Source organism: Cherax quadricarinatus, chromosome 48 (assembly GCF_038502225.1).
Source record: "Cherax quadricarinatus isolate ZL_2023a chromosome 48, ASM3850222v1, whole genome shotgun sequence".
Classification (NCBI taxonomy): domain Eukaryota; kingdom Metazoa; phylum Arthropoda; class Malacostraca; order Decapoda; family Parastacidae; genus Cherax; species Cherax quadricarinatus.
Genome location: NC_091339.1, coordinates 20,708,098 through 20,731,264, shown reverse-complemented (window position 1 = coordinate 20,731,264; position 23,167 = coordinate 20,708,098). Strand labels below are relative to the sequence as shown.

The 23,167-nt window shown below is 39.3% G+C and overlaps 1 protein-coding gene across 2 annotated transcripts in view; it reads right to left on the bottom strand.

Annotated features, from left to right (window-relative positions):
* LOC128696045 (FAD-dependent oxidoreductase domain-containing protein 1) overlaps positions 1-23,167 on the bottom strand; it is a 33,453-nt gene that overhangs the window by 5,132 nt on the left and 5,154 nt on the right. The window contains exons 2-8 of one of the 2 annotated variants that reach the window (XR_008408092.2): positions 22,934-23,064; positions 5,843-6,072; positions 5,390-5,503; positions 4,909-5,062; positions 3,087-3,232; positions 801-1,044; positions 68-206 (exon numbers count right to left, since the gene is read on the bottom strand). Coding sequence is in view for 1 of the 2 variants with exons in the window: in XM_053787038.2 (XP_053643013.1) it covers positions 801-1,044; positions 3,087-3,232; positions 4,909-5,062; positions 5,390-5,503; positions 5,843-6,072; positions 22,934-23,064 (1,019 nt within the window). In the remaining variant the exon portion in view is untranslated. The remainder of the gene's footprint in view (positions 1-67; positions 207-800; positions 1,045-3,086; positions 3,233-4,908; positions 5,063-5,389; positions 5,504-5,842; positions 6,073-22,933; positions 23,065-23,167) is intronic. The other variant, XM_053787038.2, reaches the window with a different exon arrangement.

The window sequence follows — 23,167 nt, the reverse complement described above, 5'->3', positions numbered from 1 at the left end:
TTAACTGCAGTTCTGTATGACTTGTTGGTTTAGTGCTTAGTTTTTATTATAATAAAATTATAATTACCTTTAAGAAACCAAGGGGGGTGTCTTGGTATTGTGAAGGGCTCTTATCCAAGGTATTGGAGCTACTCTTTCCTTGGACAAGCTGAATGCCTTCCATTTCCCAGGCATTATGTGACTTGAAAGGTATGTATTGCTTCCCTCTTTGTTAACATAAAAAATAAATCCAAAGTTACTTCGATGTCCATCCTTAATGGTCTTTCCAATGCTCTTACCTCTTCACCAGTTGGTCACCTTGACTATCTCAGTATACACTATCCTTTTCACAGATTAAATCTAATTGCCTTCTATTTCCCATGCACTAAATGATTCCTATGGATTTAGTCCTTTCCTCTGATTATTATTGTAATCAGGAGAGGCATTTTCAAGTTATTGTATGGAAGCAGCTATGTGACTGTCATTTAAAAACAAAACTGGCAAATTTGGATCTACACAACCAAAAACGGTTCAAACTCTCTGGGTAAAATATTGCTGTATAGCCCTTGTGGCTTAGCGCTTCTTTTTGATTATAATAATAATCTGGGTAAAATATACTTATGTTAAACATTTTAAGCTGATCAGTAGATGCAATCTTGTCGTTCTCAAAATTACTGCACAATGTGTGACCCTTTCAGGCTTAACTTAAATTGATAATAAAGTTACTATACAGGAACCATGGATGAAAAAATAAAATCACCACCATAGGTATTCCCTTTCAAGGATATCTAATTTGACGAGATAAATTTATGTAATAGTACCTTTAAATTTTCAAATGCAGGTACCCGTTGGGCTAACACAGGCCATATATTTGTGTAAAAAAACTGATGGTCGACTTCGAGATCATCTGCTGGTGGCTCAGCACACTCTGGTGGGGACATCCCACAAAGGTAGAGTTTGTTGCTGCTACGCTCAGGCCGGAAGTGGACACCAGTGTAGTCGTTAAATATGGGGCAGTCGTCCCATGGACCATCTGGGGCATGCACACAGTATACGTACCGCTTTCTGGGATAGTAATGAAGATAAAAAATACATTAAACAAGTTAAGAATTATGCATTGAGAAATAGCTCTTACCTTATAAATTAAGCTGCATAAAAAAGAAAAAAATCAAGTCATTATGTTTTTGCATACAATGATAGCTATCTTTTGAAGACTGCTGTTTGTGTAAAACAATAGTTTTTTTTTACCTTGCTTCAGTCTCTGCAATAGTCCAAGTATGTTTCATGTAGGATCTACATAATACCCCTGTTCATGTAGCATCTCACTTTTCCCTACCCCCTGGGAAGTTCCAGCTGTTCGAGTCTGTTCTTTCTCTCTCCCTTGCTCGAAAGCCCAACTGTCTACGGTCGCTTCCCACTCTTTTTTTCTTGACCACTTCCACTCTCATTCTCATGCCATTGCAGTGTACACAGATGGCTCTAAGTCTTCTGACGGCGTAGGATTCGCAGCAGTGTTTCCGGAGAGTGTCGTACAAGGGCATTTACTGTCTTCGGCTAGTATTTTTACTGCTGAATTGTATGCCATCCTTGCAGCACTTATCCGTATTGCATCTATGTCTGTCATCATCATTTGTGGTTGTCTCAGACTCCCTGAGTGCTTTACAGGCTATACAGAAATTTGATACACCTCACCCCTTAGTCCTCCATATCCAACTTTGGCTACGACGCATCTTTACCAAGCATAAAGATATTGTTTTTTGTTGGGTCCCTGGTCATGTTGACGTACAGGGCAATGAACAGGCAGACACTGCTGCACGGTCAGTAGTATATGACCTACTAGTTTCATATAGAGGTATCCTATTTACGGACTATTTTGCTGCAATAGCTACCCACCTTCACACCCGTTGGCAACAACGTTGGTCTACTATGCTCGGTAACAAACTTCAATCTATTAAACCGAATATAGGTTACTGGCCATCTTCTTGTCACCAGTGTCGAGGTTGGGAGACTACTCTCTCCTGTCTTCGCATTGGCCATACTCGTCTTACTCATGGATATCTCATGGAGAGACGCCCTGCTCCTCTCTGTGAGAATTGTCAGGTTCCATTATCAGTCAGCCACATTCTGTTAGACTGCCCACTTTATCAACGAGCACGCAGAATTTACCTCCGTCGTCGTCTTCACTCCGCTGCTCTCTCTTTACCTTCCCTTCTCGCTGATGGACCCACCTTTCATCTGGACTCTCTCATTGACTTTTTGACAACAACTGACTTACTTCACAAACTCTGATACCTTCAGCTCTTTCTACCTCAATCTCTTGCTACCCTCTACCCCCGCACTATCCCCTGCCCCGCTGTTTTCTGTAACCTACTGATTGTCCCTTCCCCCTCCTGCCGCCCAATACCCTCGCTTCCTTCCCTACCCTGCAGCGCTGTATAGCCCTTGTGGCTTAGCGCTTCTTTTTGATTATAATAATAATAATACATAATACCCATTACATAATTCTCTCCTGTCTTTTAACTCCTGCCTTTTCCTTCCTCCCACTCAGGTGTTTTCAGTTGATGAAATCCAAGGTTCGTGCCTCACCACTTTAAACCCTACATTCTCATAAGACCATATTTGTCGTTTTCTACCTTCTTGCCTGACTTTTTCACTTAGCTGACCCCATGATCCTCATGTCATAGGGGTATTCTTACCCGTACACTCACTAAACACTTCATTCACTGACAATATACCATCTTCTATCCTGCATTATCGATTCCCTGTTACCCTTCATGGAGGGTTCTTTAATGCCATTGAAGGTCTTGATTCAAGGAACTGAAGCTACTCTTACATTCTTTGTATCAAGCCAGATTATATCCCATTTCCCAAGTACTTCTCCATAACCTTAATGATAATCCAATTTTCAAAGGATAGAGCTGGTTTCAAGCATTATTTGTCATAATGATGCCAACATATCCTTCATAACACTGTGTACTAGCATAGAACTTTTACGAAAATTCAAAAGATGATTTGTAGAAACAGGTAATGTAGATTATGACAGTGTAAGTGAAGTTGGCACAATGAAGACACTAAGGCCATATGGTGTGCAGAAGTCTAACACCTACCTGGGCTCCACAGGTATGGGTGTTGACAGGGTTCCTGGTCCATTCCCTACACCTGCGAGTCGTCCCAGTGCACCAGACCAGGCCCCCGCCGCCACAACTACTGTCGAAAACCTTACCTCTTTCATCTCTCCACTCTGCAGCCTCACCTTCGCACAATATATATGTTGAGAATTAGAATAAAACATTTTTGTGTATGTTTTATTATAAATGTTCTCTTGGTTTTTAATTCATTTCTTTATACACTAATTCATCTGCATTATTCAGTACAAGAAATGGTGGAGGCTTGAACCTCCATCCACTGATTATATAAGACGTGCTACAGTGGTGTGCAAATTAATTGGGACAGGAGTAAATTTTGTGATTTTGTCTTGTCTTAATCTTCAGCTTCATGTAGTTTGGGTTCTTTTCTTCTTAGAAGTTTGCTACCAACTTCTATCCAACTGTGGTGTTACCCTGTGACTTGTAAGTGCTACAATAGCTGTTGGTCTGTACGGCTATTCCTGCAAGCATGCTCCATTAGTGAATGGTTGCCAAATTCTCCCCTTCAGTTCATGATTACTGCTGAAGTTCATGATGGATATTACACATAGGAAGTGTGCAAGTATTGCAGCTCTTAGAAAACATGCTGATTTGAGTATCAGATCGCCGAAAATTTGATGAGCCTAGCTGTCAACTTTTAACTGTATTCTGAGGAAAGCTGACGATACTGGTGATTGTTGAGCGCTGCGTCAAAGATGTGGACGAAAACGCAAGACACCTCACAATAACAAGGTTATCGTTAAGAAATGGTGTGAAGGATCCCAAGAAAAGATCTGCAGAGATCTGGATCCTTAAAGTTGGCAGAACTGCCAAAAGGCCGGTAAAGAAACGGTTACTGACCGCTGCTATGAAGTAAAAACGGCTGCGGTGGGCACTCGATCATAAGGAATGGACGATAGATGAAAGGAGAAAAGTTATATTTTCAGACGAGGCGCACTTTGAAGTACATGGGTACAGATCAGTAGAATTGATCGGAATTGACACATTCAACAAGCGCCAAAACACCCAACTAAGATGTTTTGGGGTGGTATTACTATTAAAGGCCCTGGACGGCTTGTTGAGGAAATGAACAGTGACAAATACAAGGCAATCCTGGCAACTCATTTGCTTCCCATTGTGGATACTTTCCTGATGAAGAAGGCATTTTCCAACTGGATCTTGTTCCATGAAACACTTCCAGAAAAATGCTGACATTCTTCCAAGAGAGTGGGCTAAGTATTCTAAATTGGCCTAGAAACTCTCGTGATCTCAACCCAATTGAGAATCTATGACCAATAAACAAACGCAGGATCTCGAAACAGAACTTCAACTGTGGAGAAGCTAATTGCTGCTGTTATTAATACCTGGTACCACGACGAAGAACTTGCCAAAATAAGTTCAACATTAGTCGATTCTATGCCAAATCGTGTAGCAATGCTTATAAAAGCAAAGGGTACTGATATCTCTTATTATAATTATCTGTCATATCATTGACGTATTTTTCAAATAAACATCAGTTTTCGACATACATGTCTTATTTCATCAGTGTCCCAAATTAATATACACACTACTGTACCTTCCTGGCTCACTTATGAGAGCCATAAGGAAGTAAATTATGTCTAGTCATAAAAATTAACAATGCAGAGTGAACCAACATATAATATACTGTACATCGAAGGGTGTATATATATCGTGAGAATACTTCAATCGCTATCAAAGGAATTAATTCGCGTATCCTTTATGTTAGTGTCTAGGTAGTTTGAGGCCTTAAACCTAACACATGAAATGAATTATGATTTCTTACTATGGCGGTAGTAAGGGTGGTGTGTGGATTGTGGAGGTGATCAGCAGGTGTCAGCACCTGGTGGTGGAGACCCGTCACCGCTCCAGACACATACACGGCACCTAGCGACACAGCCTTTCGTCGCAGCAAAGTCAACAGACTCCAAGGGTCAAACCTGACCGATATAAAACACAAGCCATTTGATATCTATTTGTCCCCTTAGGGAAAATGGGTACCTTGATGTCGGTGAAGGACTCTTGATCCAAGGAATTGGGCTAATCCTCCTTTTCCCTGGATCGATCCTGAATGTCTCTCAGGCACTGTATAACCACTACGGGTCTTGCTCTTTCCAGTAAATAAAACGAATATGATGTTTATATGTGGAACAAGAGTTGGTAGTTCCCCAAATTACTATGTTTTTTTGGTAGTTCCCCAAATTACTATGTTTTTGCAATAAAGTTATTCATTTTCAATACAAATTTCATATTGCATGTCAACTAACCATCCTTCATTGTTGGTGCCCAGGACAGCGGCGGCCACGTTTCCAACTTGCAACCAGGGAAATTTAAGTTCCAACTCCCGCGGCCACAGCCACTCCACTTCAGCTCCCAGCTCCCTGTGTGTATGCTCACTTTAGAAGTGTATATTAAAATATTACTACGTTATCATAAACTGTAATTGTTCATAATGGATAATTCAGCTGTACTTGTTAATATACATTTGAAATATTCCTTCCTAGCTCATCTTCATCTGTATGTATAGTAAAATTCGAAGCACCCAAGCAATTTCAGTAGTTATATACAGTAGTATATTTTATTTTTACTTTTATCTGCTCGACTGCACATAGAATGTGAGTAAACAGCACAATACTGTACAACTTAAAATGTGAGAAAGGCAGTAATTATACTAATAAATATATCGAGAAAAAATAGACAGACTTGATGCCTAAACCTACATCTGCAGCCGGAAATTCTCTCTCATCTGCTCGACATAATCTTCGAGTGCGAGGAAGAGATAGCCCCGAGGTGTAAACTGCAGATCAGGGGGGTCAAAACCCTCCACAGCCAGCCGCTGGTGGACCTCTTTAAGGAACTTCATGCTGTTCATAGATAACTGAATGTTCTCTGCCACACTGAACTGCTGGCGAATGTTCCCAAGAGATAGAACAGTCGATGCCTGTTTATACTGCAATATAGATATAAGTAGATATAAGTGAGTTCTTGTCCTTTGGATGTAATTAGAACATTAAGGTAAGGAAGATTAAATTCTATTTCCAATCATATTCAAGTGCGTCGGAAGGTTAAAAAAAAAATATTTAATCTGCCTAGGAAGGTCTCGAAATGTTATCATTTCGGAGAAACGAAAAAAAATCCTACTCTGCAAATCTCGACCATAATTGATCAGGATGTAGTTTCGCTAACAAAGACTTTAGACTTGCAACATTAGATCTGCAACGTTAGGCTTGCAACGTTAGACCTTGCAACGTTATATTTGCGACATTAGACTTAATTAATAATTAGTTGCACTGGAAAAAGTGCTGAGCAAGGTGTGTAAAAGAAAATTTTAATGAACAACCGAAATCAGCAAGGTGATGATAGTAGTGGTACAACAACACATGCAAGCACAGCATGAGATTTTAATCTTAATGCCCCATGATATTTTCTGACCTTGTGAATACATCAAAGCTTGTTCTGCTGCTTCACGTTGTGCCACACCGTTGACAATACTACCTACTCCTCCTCTGTAATGGCAACACGTAATGCTAAATATATGTATTTCAGTTTGCCTCCAGGCATTTATAGTGGATTTCTGTTGCGTGAATTAAAAAAAATAAAAAACTAAGATTGTAGGTTGATTATTTTACAATTTCACTGCCATAAAAACAGCTTTAAGCAACACAAGGTGTGTGTATGTGTCTGCATGTGTGTGTATGTATGTGTGTACTCACCTAATTGTGGTTGCAGGGGTCGAGACTCAGCTCCTGGCCCCGCCTCTTCACTGATCGCTACTAGGTCCTCTCTCTCTCTCTCTCTCTCTCTGCTTCCTGAGCTTTGTCATACCTCGTCTTAAAGCTTTATATGGTTCCTGCCCCCACTACATCACTTGCTAGGCTATTCCACTTCCTGACGACTCTATGACTGAAGAAATACTTCCTAACATCCCTCTGACTTGTCTGAATCTTCAGCTTCCAATTGTGACCTCTTGTTGCTGTGTCCCCTCTCTGGAACAACCTGTCTCTGTCCATCTTATCTATTCCACGCAGTATTTTGTATGTCGTTATCATGTCTTCCCTGACCCTCCTGTCTTCCAGTGTTGTCAGACCGATTTCCCTTAACCTTTCTTCATAGGACATTACCCTTAGCTCTGGAACTAGCCATGTTAAGATAAGATTTCTTTCGGATTTTTAACCCCGGAGGGTTAGCCACCCAGGATAACCCAAGAAAGTCAGTGCGTCATCGAGGACTGTCTAACTTATTTCCATTGGGGTCCTTAATCTTGTCCCCCAGGATGCGACCCACACCAGTCGACTAACACCCAGGTACCTATTTGCTGCTAGGTGAACAGGACAACAGGTGTAAGGAAACGTGTCGAAATGTTTCCACCCGCCGGGAATCGAACCCGGGCCCTCCGTGTGTGAAGCTGGAGCTTTAGCCACCAGGCCACCGGGCAAACCTTTGCACTTTCTTTAATTTCTTGACGTGTTTAACCAGGTGTGGGTTCCAAACTGGTGCTGCGTACTCCAGTATGGGCCTGACGTACACAGTTTATAAAGTCTTGAACGATTCCTTACTTAGGTACCTGAACGCTATTCTCAGGTTTGCCAAGGGCCCATATGCCGCAGCAGTTATCTGGTTAATGTGCGCTTCTGGCGATGTACTCGGTATTATACTCACTCCTAGGTCTTTCTCCTTGAGTGAGGTTTGCAGCCTTTGGCCTCCTAGCCTATACTCTGTCTGCGGTCTTCTTTGCCCTCCGATCTTCATGACTTTGCATTTGGCGGTGTTAAATTCTAGGAGCCAGTTTCTGGACCATGCATCCAGCCTGTCCAAGTATCTCTGTAGACCTGTCTGGTCCGCGTCTGATTTAATTCTCCTCATTAACTTCACGTCATCTGCAAACAGGGACACTTCTGAGTCTATCCCTTCCGTCATGTTCGCATATACCAAGAATAGCACTGGTCCCAGGACTGACCCCTGTGGGACCCCGCTTGTCACCGGCGCCCACTGTGATACCTCATCACGGACCATGACTCGCTGTTGCCTCCCTGTTAGGTATTCTCTGATCCATTGCAGTGCCCTTCCTGTTATACGCGCCTGATCCTGTAGCTTCTGTACTAATCTCTTTTGAGGAACTGTGTCGAAGGCCTTCTTGCAGTCCAAGAAAATGTGTGTGTGTGTGTGTGTGTGTGTGTGTGTGTGTGTGTGTGTGTGTATACACCTAATTGTGGTTCCAAGGGTCGATTCATAGCTCCTGGCCTGTGTATGTGTGTATGTTTTACTATTTTGTCAAAGGCACCTGTTCATAAGACACTTGGCCTGTTTGGTGTGAACTCACCTATATGTGGTTGCAGGGGTCGAGTCACAGCTGCTGGCCCTGGTGTGTGTGTGCATAGTTACTAATTGTCAAAGGCACTTGTCTACAGACATTTGGTCTGTGTATACACACACACACACACACACACACACACACACACACACACACATATATAGATATATATATATATATATATATATATATATATATATATATATATATATATATATATATATATATATATATATATATATCCAATAAGATCACAGTAAACAGGTGATTTTAAAATATGCAAAACAACCACTGTGAAAGAGAAGTGAATTTCCAAGCGCTTTCGTGACTACTCACATTGTCAAGGAACTCGTGATAATGTGAGTAGTCACGAAAGCGCTTGGAATTTCTCTATTCATTCACAGTGGTTGTTTTGCATATATATATATATATATATATATATATATATATATATATATATATATATATATATATATATATATATATATATATATATATATATATATATATATATATATGTCGTGCCGAATAGGCAGAACTTGCCATCTTGGCTTAAATAGCAACGCTCATCTTGCCATATAGGACAAGCGAAAATTTGTGTATGCAATAATTTCGCCAAAATTATTCTGAACCTAACGAAAAAAATATACTTCACTGTGTTTGTTTAGTATTAAATTATTGTAAACAAATCTAAAATATATATAGTTGGGTTAGGCTAAAATAAATTGTTCTTGTTGTAATAAGTTTAGGTAAGTTTTCTAAGATTCTTTTGGTGCAAAATTAAAAGTTTTTACATTAACATTAATGAAAAAAATATATCTTTAAACGTATAAGAGAAAATTTTAGAAATGACTTAATTTTAAGTGAGTTCTTGCTAATTGACCAGTTTTACATATTCGGCACGACATATATATATATATATATATATATATATATATATATATATATATATATATATATATATATATATATATATATATATATATATATATATATATGCAAAACAACCACTGTGAATGAATAGAGAAATTCCAAGCGCTTTCGTGACTACTCACATTATCAAGGAACTATGAAAGTAAAGCATCAAAGGAAGGTATATAAGGGGTCTAGCCAACACCTCACTATCAGATCCCACAACAGTTAAACACCTGACGCGCGACTGGAGTTTACCTGGAGTTTACCTGGAGAGAGTTCCGGGGGTCAACGGCCCCGCGGCCCGGTCTGTGACCAGGCCTCCTGGTGGATCAGAGTCTGATCAACCAGGCTGTTACTGCTGGCTTCACGCAAACCAACGTACGAGCCACAGCCCGGCTGATCAGGAACCGACTTTAGGTGCTTGTCCAGTGCCAGCTTGAAGACTGCCAGGGGTCTGTTGGTAATCCCCCTTATGTATCCTGGGAGGCAGTTGAACAGTCTCGGGGCCCTTACACTTATTGTATGGTCTCTTAACGTGCTAGTGACACCCCCTGCTTTTCATTGGGGGGATGTTGCATCGTCTGCCAAGTCTTTTGCTTTCGTAGTGAGTGATTTTCGTGTGCAAGTTCGGTACTAGTCCCTCTAGGATTTTCCAGGTGTATATAATCATGTATCTCTCCCACCTGCGTTCCAGGGAATACAGGTTCAGGAACCTCAAGCGCTCCCAGTAATTGAGGTGTTTTATCTCCGTTATGCACGCCATGAAGGTTCTCTGTACATTTTCTAGGTCAGCAATTTCACCTGCCTTGAAAGGTGCTGTTAGTGTGCAGCAATATTCCAGCCTAGATAGAACAAGTGACCTGAAGAGTGTCATCATGGGCTTGGCATCCCTAGTTTTGAAGGTTCTCATTATCCATCCTGTCATTTTTCTAGCAGATGCGATTGATACAATGTTATGGTCCTTGAAGGTGAGATCCTCCGACATGATCACTCCCAGGTCTTTGACGTTGGTGTTTCGCTCTATTTTGTGGCCAGAATTTGTTTTGTACTCTGATGAAGATTTAATTTCCTCGTGTTTACCATATCTGAGTAATTGAAATTTCTCATCGTTGAACTTCATATTGTTTTCTGCAGCCCACTGAAAGATTTGGTTGATGTCCGCCTGGAGCCTTGCAGTGTCTGCAATGGAAGACACTGTCATGCAGATTCGGGTGTCATCTGCAAAGGAAGACACGGTGCTGTGGCTGACATCCTTGTCTATGTCAGATATGAGGATGAGGAACAAGATGGGAGCGAGTACTGTGCCTTGTGGAACAGAGCTTTTCACCGTAGCTGCCTCGGACTTTACTCTGTTGACTACTACTCTCTGTGTTCTGTTAGTGAGGAAATTATAGATCCATCGACCGACTTTTCCCGTTATTCATTTAGCACGCATTTTGTGCGCTATTACGCCATGGTCACACTTGTCGAAGGCTTTTGCAAAGTCTGTATATATTACATCTGCATTCTTTTTGTCTTCTAGTGCATCTAGGACCTTGTCGTAGTGATCCAATAGTTGAGACAGACAGGAGCGACCTGTTCTAAACCCATGTTGCCCTGGGTTGTGTAACTGATGGGTTTCTAGATGGGTGGTGATCTTGCTTCTTAGGACTCTTTCAAAGATTTTTATGATATGGGATGTTAGTGCTATCGGTCTGTAGTTCTTTGCTGTTGCTTTACTGCCCCCTTTGTGAAGTGGGGCTATGTCTGTTGTTTTTAGTAACTGTGGGACGACCCCCGTGTCCATTCTCCCTCTCCATAGGATGGAAAAGGCTCGTGATAGGGGCTTCTTGCAGTTCTTGATGAACACGGAGTTCCATGAGTCTGGCCCTGGGTCAGAGTGCATGGGCATGTCATTTATCGCCTGTTCGAAGTCATTTGGCGTCAGGATAACATCAGATAGGCTTGTGTTAACCAAATTCTGTGGCTCTCTCATAAAAAATTAATTTTGATCTTCGACTCTCAGTCTGGTTAGCGGCTTGCTAAAAACTGAGTCATATTGGGACTTGAGTAGCTCACTCATTTCCTTGCTGTCATCTGTGTAGGACCCATCTTGTTTAAGTAAGGGCCCAATACTGGACGTTGTTCTCGACTTTGATTTGGCATAGGAGAAGAAATACTTTGGGTTTCTTTCGATTTCATTTATGGCTTTTAGTTCTTCCCGCGATTCCTGACTCCTATAAGATTCCTTTAGCTTAAGTTCGATGCTTGCTATTTCTCTGACCAGTGTCTCCCTACGCATTTCAGATATATTGACCTCTTTTAGCTGCTCTGTTATTCTTTTCCGTCGCCTGTAAAGGGAGCGCCTGTCTCTTTCTATTTTACATCTACTCCTCCTTTTTCTTAGAGGAATAAGCCTTGTGCATACATCGAGTGCCACCAAGTTAATCTGTTCTAGGCATAAGTTGGGGTCTGTGTTGCTTAGTATATCTTCCCAGCTTATATCGGTTAGGACTTGGTTTACTTGGTCCCACTTTATGTTTTTGTTATTGAAGTTGAATTTGGTGAATGCTCCCTCGTGACTAATCTCATTTTGTCGGTCTGGGGCTCTGCGCATACATGTCTGAACCTCAATTATGTTGTGATCTGAGTATATTGTTTTTGATATGGTGATATTTCTTATCAGATCATCATTGTTAGTGAAGATGAGGTCTAGTGTATTCTCCAGTCTAGTAGGCTCTATTATTTGCTGGTTTAAATTGAATTTTGTGCAGAGATTTAAAAGCTCGTGTGAGTGTGAGTTTTCATCAGAGCTGCCTCCTGGTGTTATTACTGCAACAATATTATTTGCTATATTCCTCCATTTTAGGTGCCTTAAGTTGAAATCCCCTAGGAGCAAGATGTTGGGTGCAGGAGCTGGAAGATTTTCAGACAGATTTTTAACAACTGTTCCTGGAATTGCTGGGATGTTGCATCCGGAGGCTTGTAGACTACCACAATGACTAGGTTTTGGTTCTCGACCTTTACTGCTAAAACTTCCACTACATCATTTGAGGCATTAAGCAGTTCTGTGCAAACAAGTGACTCTGCAATGTACAGGCCAGCCCCCCCCCCCTTTTGCCTGTTCACTCTGTCACATCTGTATAGGTTGTAACCTGGGATCCATATTTCGTTGTCTAAGTGATCCTTTATGTGGGTCTCAGTGAAAGCAGCGAACATTGCCTTTGCTTCTGCAAGCAGTCCACGGATGAAAGGTATTTTGTTGTTTGTTGCTGGCTTTAGACCCTGTATATTTGCAAAGAAGAATGTCATCGGACTGGTGGTATTGTTGGTACTGGGGGGGGATTTTTTTCCGGCATTAGTATCTGTATCTGTTGGTTTGGAGTGGAGGCCATCGACTGTGGTTCCACTCCAGGAATGACTGGATTTGGTGTACAATTTCTGCCATTTTTTTTTCCTTCCTGGCACTAAAAAACCTCTCCCTCTTGAGTGGCTGTGGCTACCCAGGTTTTCCCATGGCCTGGATGTTTTGTATCTTTTTGTCCCCTTTAGATGGTGTGCCTGGCAATTTAAGTTATAGCACAGTCTTTCCTGTAGTGAAGAGGTACACATTTCAGGGTGAAAAAGCTTACAGGAAGGGAGTTTGCATTTTCCTCTTGTCATATGGGCACGGCATTTTCTTGGGTGGTCATAGTTGCACGTCCCATCTGTTTTTCCAGATTTCCCATGTCTGCAGATACCAAGTGCATAGTATGTGCACAGGCTTGGTTTCCGTTTGCCTTGGGTTTCTGTGACTGTATTCCTGTTGGTGCATGTTTACCTGTCTTATTTCTCTCTTCCCTAGCACCAACAATGGAGCTCCCACCAGTTGTTTTTGGTAATATATCCTCACTATTGCTAGTGGAGTCCTCTTGTTTGCTATTTCCTTTTGTATTTCTTGTTTGCAATATTGGTTTTATCTTATCTTTGACTACACTTGTTTCCCCACTACGGCTCCTGTCCCCTATGAGGTCATTTATATGCATTCCTTCCTGCGTATAATTCCCGACTACCTGGACAAAATCTCCAGCTTCATCATTACTGTCTCCCAGGACAGCACCTCCAGCTTCACCATTACTGTCTCCCAGGATAGCATCTCCAACTTCACCATTACTGTCTCCCAGGACAGCATCTCCAGCTTCACCATTACTGTCTCCCAGGACAGCACCTCCAGCTTCACCATTTCTGTCTCCCAGGACAGCACCTCCAGCTTCACCATTACTGTCTCCCAGGACAGCACCTCCAGCTTCACCATTACTGTCTCCCAGGACAGCACCTCCAGCTTCACCATTACTGTCTCCCAGGACAGCGACTCATAAGAAAGGGAACACTGCAGCAGGCCCGTAGGCCCAATTAGACAGGTCCTTCACACAACCCACCAACAAACTATTCTACCCAAGAAATAAGAAATTTTAAAAATTATTATTTGTCCAGTGTATTATTAAATTCTTCCCAAATTCTCTTAATTATAAATGGATCTAATTTATATAAACCAAAGGAAATATTCATATTATTGTCAAAACTGCTTTTTATGAAACAAGATTCAATTATATTCCTGTCGACCATGGACTTGCTTGATACTACTTTCTCAACTTTTTGAAAATCAATTGGATGGTTAAAATCTCTTACATGAATAAATAGAGCATTGGAATCTTGTCCAGTTCTAATGCTATATTTATGCTGTTTTAATCTTAGTTCGAGATTTTTACCAGTTTGACCGTAATAAACTTTATCGCAAATTTTACAAGGAATTTTATAGACACATCCCTCAGCATTTTGGGGGGAATTCTTTATCAAACGTTTTTTTACTGTATCAAGATTTTTGAATACAACTTTAATATTAAAAGTCTTAAGAAGAGAAGGCACATCAACCAAGTTTTCATGGTAAGGGAGAACCAACATATTTTTAGTTGAATAAGGCTGGTTGTCCCTTTTTAGATTGTAAAAAGTATTTCTAGCAACTTTAAAAGATTTATCAATTACATTTCTTGGGTATTTCAAATCATTACCTATTTCATAAATTTTGGATATTTCCTCATCTATGAACTCTGGACTACAAATTCGTAAAGCTCTCAAAAACATTGATGAGAAAACAGACAGTTTAACTCTATCTTGATGCGAAGAATAATAGTGGACATAGGAACAGTTATTTGTAGGTTTTCTGTAAATTTTAAATTTGAATTCATTATTATCCTTAATAATTAAAATATCTAGAAAAGGCAATGAGTTATTTTCTTCAAACTCAACAGTAAAGTTTATAGAATGGGCTAAGCTATTCCTCATATTATAACAAATTTCCAGAAAAAAATTGAGCATCTTGAACAGATCCTGACAAGTTTAATAAATATATGTAATCAGGATGATGCTCTTGAGCATGGTGAAGATGTTAAAAGTGCAGCAATCCCCGTTCAGTTTCCAGCAATTTGTAAGAAAGAAGCCCATGACTCTTGCCTTCAAAACTTGCCTTTTAACTGGCTGTCAAGATGCCGAAAAATGCTTAAAAAAAAAGGTCCTGAAGATAAAGACGTACAAACTATGCTATTTGCTCTTAAGTGCCTGCACACTGTAGTCAAAGCATAATAGTTTTACCATCTTATGAGCAAGAGATTGTAATAACTCACTACAATGGATACATTACAAATCTTTTCATGGAACATTGCTTCCATCAGGAAGCGGTTGCCTGACTTACATCATATTAGTGCAACCAAGAATATTGATGTCATCTGTTTTCAGGAATGTAGATTGAAAGATGGAGCACCTCCACCAAACTTGCCTGGATATGCAGCTTATAACCTAAGGTCAACCAACTGTTGTGTGATGTATGTCAGAAAGAACTTGCCACATTCACTCCTTTCCTTGCAGAGTCGAGTTAACATGCAGTATCATGGTGTCAAAGTATATGCAGGCGATTTTTCCATAAACATTTTTAATCTCTATGCCCCAGCGAACCAGCTTCGACCTGATGCTTTGCCAGATCGCATCAATAGTGAACCTACCATCATTCTTGGAGATTTTAATGCCAGACATAAGAATATTGGTGGGTCTATAACAAACACCAATGGAACTAAACTAGTGAAATTGCTAAATGAGCATGATAATGTTCGAATTGTGGGTACTGCATGACAGTGTCTTCCAATGCAGACACTGCAAGGCTCCAGGCGGACATCAACCGAATCTTTCAGTGGGCTGCAGAAAACAATATGAAGTTCATCGATGAGAAATTTCAATTACTCAGATATGGTAAACACGAGGAAATTAAATCTTCATCAGAGTACAAAACAAATTCTGGCCACAAAATAGAGCGAAACACCAACGTCAAAGACCTGGGAGTGATCATGTCGAAGGATCTCACCTTCAAGGACCATAACATTGTATCAATCGCATCTGCTAGAAAAATGACAGGATGGATAATGAGAACCTTCAAAACTAGGGAGGCCAAGCCCATGATGACACTCTTCAGGTCACTTGTCCTATCTAGGCGGGAATATTGCTGCACACTAACAGCACCTTTCAAGGCAGGTGAAATTGCTGACCTAGAAAATGTACAGAGAACCTTCACGGCGCGCATAACGGAAATAAAACACCTCAATTACTGGGAGCGCTTGAGGTTCCTAAAACTGTATTCCCTGGAACGCAGGCGGGAGAGATACATGATTATATACACCTGGAAAATCCTAGAGGGACTAGTACCGAACTTGCACACGAAAATCACTCACTACGAAAGCAAAAGACTTGGCAGACGATGCAACATCCCCCCAATGAAAAGCAGGGGTGTCACTAGCACGTTAAGAGAACATACAATAAGTGTCAGAGGCCCGAGACTGTTCAACTGCCTCCCAGCATACATAAGGGGGATTACCAACAGACCCCTGGCAGTCTTCAAGCTGGCACTGGACAAGCACCTAAAGTCGGTTCCTGATCAGCCGGGCTGTGGCTCGTACGTTGGTTTGCGTGCAGCCAGCAGCAACAGCCTGGTTGATCAGGCTCTGATCCACCAGGAGGCCTGGTCACAGACCGGGCCGCGGGGGCGTTGACCCCCGGAACTCTCTCCAGGTAAACTCCAGGTAAACTACTGAGCCTACTCACATATATGGTGGCATACTAGATCTGTGTCTTGGATTTAATACATCATATACGATGCATGACTCTGTCATAGTTGATGATTTTCTATCTGATCACTTCCCAAGACTAACAACTGTCAATCTTGATCGCATCTCCAGCAATCAAGGAGCTAAATACAGAAGGAGGAAACTTATTCTCAAACCAGAACACAGAGACAACTTTATTAACCACTTGAATCAATGGTATAAAAATTACGAGCCCATTGGCACACAAAAATTTAATGATGATTTAATTACCACTATTGAGAGTGTTCTCACAGATCAAGTGGGCAGGAATAGGAAACAAAGACCCTCCACTATAAATAACAATAAAAACCAATGTAAATGCTATAATGATCCACAGCTACGCAATCTAACACATGCAGCTAGGAGGATTGGTAAAGCATACCGTGAATGTAGAACCCCAGACCTGCTCAGAACGTTCCAAGCTGCACTGACAAATGCAAGGAATAGAAAGCAAGAACTTAGGCAAGAGGAATGGGAACAGTTTGTTAGTGGTTTAAATAGGTCCACCCCTTTAAGTTTGGCTTGGAAAGGTATAAATAAAATAACCAGGAAAAAGACTGGCAATGTTGCTTGAAAAAGCAAATGACCTCATAAATGACTGGTCCAAAACATCCAGGCATGAAAACCTTCCATCTCATATTAGAAAAAAATTAGAGAGTACTTCTGAAGAAATGTTGAAACTGATTAATTTTATGAGCCAAAATATTGATGAGAGTGATTGCCTCTTTACCGAGTATGAATTAGATAATGCATTAACTAAAGGTCGATCAACTGTTCCTGGAGAGGATGGTATAACCTATGATATTCTCAGAACTCTAAGGCACATGCCTGATAGCCCTTTGTTCGCACTGTATAATCTCAGTTACATTGAGGGCGTTCTTCCTACTTCCAGGACCAATAGTCGCATTGTGCCTATCCCTAAGCCCCAACAGCCTGATACATTTAGGCCGATCTCCTTAACTAGTTGTCTTTGTAAAACTTTTGAAAGAATGATACTTAACAGACTGTACTACAGAATCAGACACCAACTTTCCCCCTACCTCTATGGGTTCATGAAAGGTAAAAGTGTGCAGAACTGTATTTCCACCTTTCTCACTGCACACACCTCTACTAGTTTTACCACTTTTCTTGATCTAAAATCTGCATTTGATATTGCGAACAGAACCGTTATACTACATGAACTAGCCAAAATGAATATTGGTGGTAGCTTACTCTGCTGGATAATAGGATACCTGTCAAATAGAGTATCCTCTGTCCTTTACCAAGGCTTCAGAAGTGATTCTAAAGAAATGTCTTTAGGTACACTGCAGGGAGGAGTTCTTAGTCCCATGCTATTTAATATTCTGATTAATGCTCTCCTAAATGCTCTACCTGCCTCACCTAAACATATAGCTATAAGCTATGCTGATGACATCATGATCCACACAACAGGGCATAAGAAGATGAGTACCATTCTTAATGAAGTTCAAGCAATTTGTAATCGACTAGGCCTCATAATATCTTCCTCTAAAACAAATATATTAACAAGCAAACGACATCCCCCACCCATCTATTTGCAGGGTGAAATCATTAGCTATGTTAAAACTTACAGATATCTTGGTGTAGATGTACCCTTTAACAAATCCACTATACCACAACTAAACAAGAAATGCAAAGCTAGGCTAAATGCTCTCAAAGCTGTTGCTGGTTACAACCCCAACTAGGGTGCTAATGTGAGAATCGTGAGAATGATGTACATAGCCTATGTTAGGTCCTTAATTGATTATGCTGCTCCCATGTTGACATTAGCTAGAGAAAGTTCTCTCCGACCCTTGGAGTTAACGCAAAATGAAGCTCTCAGGATTATTCTTGGCTGTCCCAGATCTACAAAAGTTCTTAACATGAGGAAGGAGCTTGGTATTTCTAGTATCAGTGATAGGATTATTGAGATTAACACTGTACTCGGTATTAGAATGTTGAGAAACGAACCAGACACTGTCACAATGAATTTTACCAAGTATCTAGAGGTAAATACACACAGATCTAAATGGATTGTGAAAACGTGCAATTACATCAAGTTTTATAACCTGCATGAACTGTATCACTGTAGGCAACAAGAGCATTTCACCCCTCCGTGGAAGATATGTTCACTTAATATCACATACCTGCAAGTCCCTCCCAAGAAGCTCGTTGCTAGTAATCCCTTCCTTAAATCTCTTGTTAGAGCAACTGCTCAAGAAGAAATTTCTCACCTAGCTGGTAGTAATAAGTTATCACAAGTTATATACACTGATGGATCTAAACAGGAGTCTTCTGGCAGGGCTGCATCTGCTCTTGTTGCCACCTCCCTTGTTAAAAACGATAATAAATTTGTTGAGTTAGGCATAAGAATTAACAACTGGGCGTCTACACTGCAAACTGAATTGTTTGCAATCCTAATGGCGCTAAAGCTAACCTATGACACTGAGCTTGACTCTATCATCATTACTGATTCTATGTCATCATTGAAGGCTCTTGACTCATATAATGACTCCAACAACATGCTCATTGGAGAAGCCAGGTATAGCAATGGTATAGCAATGTACAATTGCTATGGATCCCATCACACATTGGATTACTCCTTCATGATAAAGTTGATATGTTAGCCAAGAAGAGTACCCAGAAGGAGAATGTAGAATATAACTCTGGTATAACTGTGTCTAGCATTAGGAATAATATTAGGAGAGAAGTAAATAATGAAAATGATTGTTATAGGAATGCAGTTAGACGTCTGAGTAGATCTATAACCCACTATGATAACATGAACGTAGATAAGTATGTTTATGGAGCAACGTGCAATGTGAACAGACTGACTGATGTTGTAGTGGCCAGGCTTAGGCTTGGTTACAAGTACTTCTGGCAGTTTGGGAGACACACAGATGATGATCAAACTAAATGTAAATTATGTGATCAGGTATATGGTCACTCTCTTGAACACTATGCGCTTAATTGTCCACTTATTGAGGAATACAGAGACAGACAGTATAATAACCTATGTGACATGTCAAGATATCTTATTAATGAAAATAAGATACCAGATATACTAAGCAAATTTCCTAAATTTGCTTGTAACAGATAAGTGAACTATAGATATGTAGATATAAATCCATATGTATTCCTGTTAACCCTTTGGGGCCTAGTTCCTAGGCCTTTTGTGTATCCATATGCTCTCGCGCTACCGTCCACAGGATGGATATGGGGTGCACAATAAACTAGCCACGTCGGTGGCAAAATCTAAATCAATGCAAAGTTTAATAAGTTTAATGATAGTAGGAACTGGCAATGGTAAATCATAGTCAAAGAGTTCTTCAGATAAGAAACTTAATAAATCATCAACAGGAACTTTCGTAAACAAGGAAGTAACATCAAAACTAACCATGTTAAAATAATTTAAGTCAGTCAAGGAGCTTAATTTATCAACTAAATCTATGTTGTTTTTAACATTAAAGTTAGAAATTTTGCCAACAATAGGGCTCAAAATATCAACAAGCCATTTGGATAATTTATATGAAACTGACCCTATGGAGCTAATAATTGGTCTGACTGGATTCCCTGGTTTGTGTTTTTATTAGTCCATACATGTAAGGTAAAGATGGATTAGTGGAAGTAAATTGTTTGACTAATTCATCTTTGCCTTTCAGTAGAAGTTTTATTGTTTTATTGAAATTGCTGTTAACGGTTTCTAGGGGATTTTTTCTAAGTTTAGAATAGGTTTCAGTATCATCTAAGAGGTTATTCATTTTTTCTTGGTAATCATTTTCTTTCATAATTACTATTGCATTTATTTTGTCTGCTTTAGTAAGGCGCAAATTTTTATTGTTATTAAGTGTATCATAAGACTTAAAGAATCTTTGAGGGCAATTGGGAATGTTTGGTTTTAAAATAGAGCTATATACCATTCCTTTACTAATATTAATTTCATCAGGGGATAAATCAGAAATTTTTTCAAAGTTACAAAAGACTTTTGCAATTTCAACATTATTAAGTTTTTTTGAAGTTGCAAAACTTAGGCCAAAACCTAGAGCAGCAGTTGTATTTTTGTCTAAAATTTCATCTGATAAGTAATTACAAAATTGTTATTAGCATGCTTTGTCCAATCACTATTTTCAATTAAAGTGTCTAATTTTCTTTGTAGTTTGTTTTTGAGTTCATTACAAATTCTTCTGAGTTTATTATAGCAATGATCCAACATACTGTGTTTCCATGCTAATAACAATTTTGTAATTAACTTATCAGATGAAATTTTAGAGAAAAATACAACTGCTGCTCTAGGTTTTGGCCTAAGAAATACCCAAGAAAAGTAATTGATAAATCTTTTAAAGTTGCTAGAAATACTTTTTACAATCCAAAAAGGGACAACCAGTCTTATTCAACTAAAAATATGTTGGTTCTCCCTTACCATGAAAACTTGGTTGATATGCCTTCTCTTCTTAAGACTTTTAATATTAAAGTTGTATTAAAAAATCTTGATACAGTAAAAAAAACTTTTGATAAAGAATTCCCCCCAAAATGCTGATGGATGTGTCTATAAGATTCCTTGTAAAAATTGCGATAAAGTTTATTACGGTCAAACTGGTAAAAATCTCGAACTAAGATTAAAACAGCATAAATATAGCATTAGAACTGGACAAGATTCAAATGCTCTATTTATTCATGTAAGAGATTTTAACCATCCAATTGATTTTCAAAAAGTTGAGAAAGTAGTATCAAGCAAGTCTATGGTCGACAGGAATATAATTGAATCTTGTTTCATAAAAAGCAATTTTGACAATAATATGAATATTTCCTTTGGCTTATATAAATTAGATACATTTATAATTAATAGAATTTGGGAAGAATTTAATAATACACTGGACAAATAATCATTTTTAAAATTTCTTATTTCTTGGGTAGAAAAGTTTGTTGGTGGGTTGTGTGAAGGACCTGTCTAATTGGGCCGGCGGGCCTGCTGCAGTGTTCCCTTTCTTATGAGTCGCGCGTCAGGTGTTTAACTGTTGTGGGATTTGATAGTGAGGTGTTGGCTAGACCCATTATATACCTTCCTTTGATGCTTTACTTTCAAAGTTCCTTGATAATGTGAGTAGTCACGAAAGCGCTTGGAATTTCTCTATTCTTTCACAGTGGTTGTTTTGCATATTCTGAAATCACCTGTTTACTGTGATCTTATTGCATATATATATATATATATATATATATATATATATATATATATATATATATATATATATATATATATATATATATATATATATTTATTTATATATATATATATATATATATATATATATATATATATATATATATATATATATATATATATATATATATATATATATATATATATATATATATATATATATATATGGGTTTCTGTGTCAAAGGGTATATAATATATATCAAGAGGTGTATCTACATGCGTTACAGGTTGTTTGATCCATATTATTTTAATATTCCAGTATTCTTGGTGTCGGTGTACACATAAATTGCGACCTTAATGGCCCTAGTGGAGTATATGTTGATATTATATTCAAGGGAAACGCTAAACCCACAACAAATTAAATGGCAAAGAATATATACACAAACAGTTGTTTATATAAAATAAGGACTTACTTTCAATCTGTTCTAGATATTAAAATGTAACTGATGTTAGTATAGTCCTTAGGTGAATTGTAGCCTTAGTAACCACATTGCCTTAGAAGTTTTAAACGTAAGACACTAACTGTTACAGCTTTAAACTACATTCGCATAAGGGTTATATCAACGTGACTCAGGAAATCGTAATGCCACGACTGCAAATACACCATATCGCGGGTTCAAACCCCACCCGTGGTATGGTTTATAATATCAAATTAAGCGCCGGGTATGTAATGTTGAAGATTGTGTACAAGGGTGAGGTTTAGTAATATATCTTGTACATTAGTAATCTTGTGTAGAATGCCGTGAGTATTGTGAACAGTGAGGAAGGTAACCGACAAGAGAAGGTACTCCGCTCAAAGATGATGGTCAGTGCAAGGAATTGTGTGGTGACATTTGAATATGTCATGAACACTAAGAAAATCAAGATTAATTCATTTATTATTATAAAAGCGCTAAACCTACAAGGGTTATACAGCGCCGCAGGGCAGGGAAGGGTGCAGGGGTATTAGATAGCAAGAGGTTGAGGTAGAAAGGGCTGTTAGGAATGCTAGAGGCATCATCATCAAAGTCTGTGCAGGATTAATTCATTACAAGTGGCAAATTTAGTTGTAAATGTATTTGAAGATTCTCAGGTATCAAGTAACGTCAACACAAATTCATTCACTAGTATCATAGCAACAAGACATTGGCCACAGTTCTGCCAGTGTCTTGCTAAACCACTAACGACAGTCTTATTAAGATATCTGAAGACAGTTTTTGGCAAGGAATCAAAAGTGAGGACTCACGGTAGTATCCCGCTCAATGACCACCACACTGAGGTCTCCTCGTGCTCTCTCCTTCAGGTGGTAGGCGATGGAAGACCCAATAGCTCCTCCACCAACCACCAGTACATCACAGCTCTCCGGACACTCATTCCCTGGTACCAATAGTATCTTTGTTAGCACTGATATATATATATATATATATATATATATATATATATATAGATATATATCTATATATATATATATATATAAATA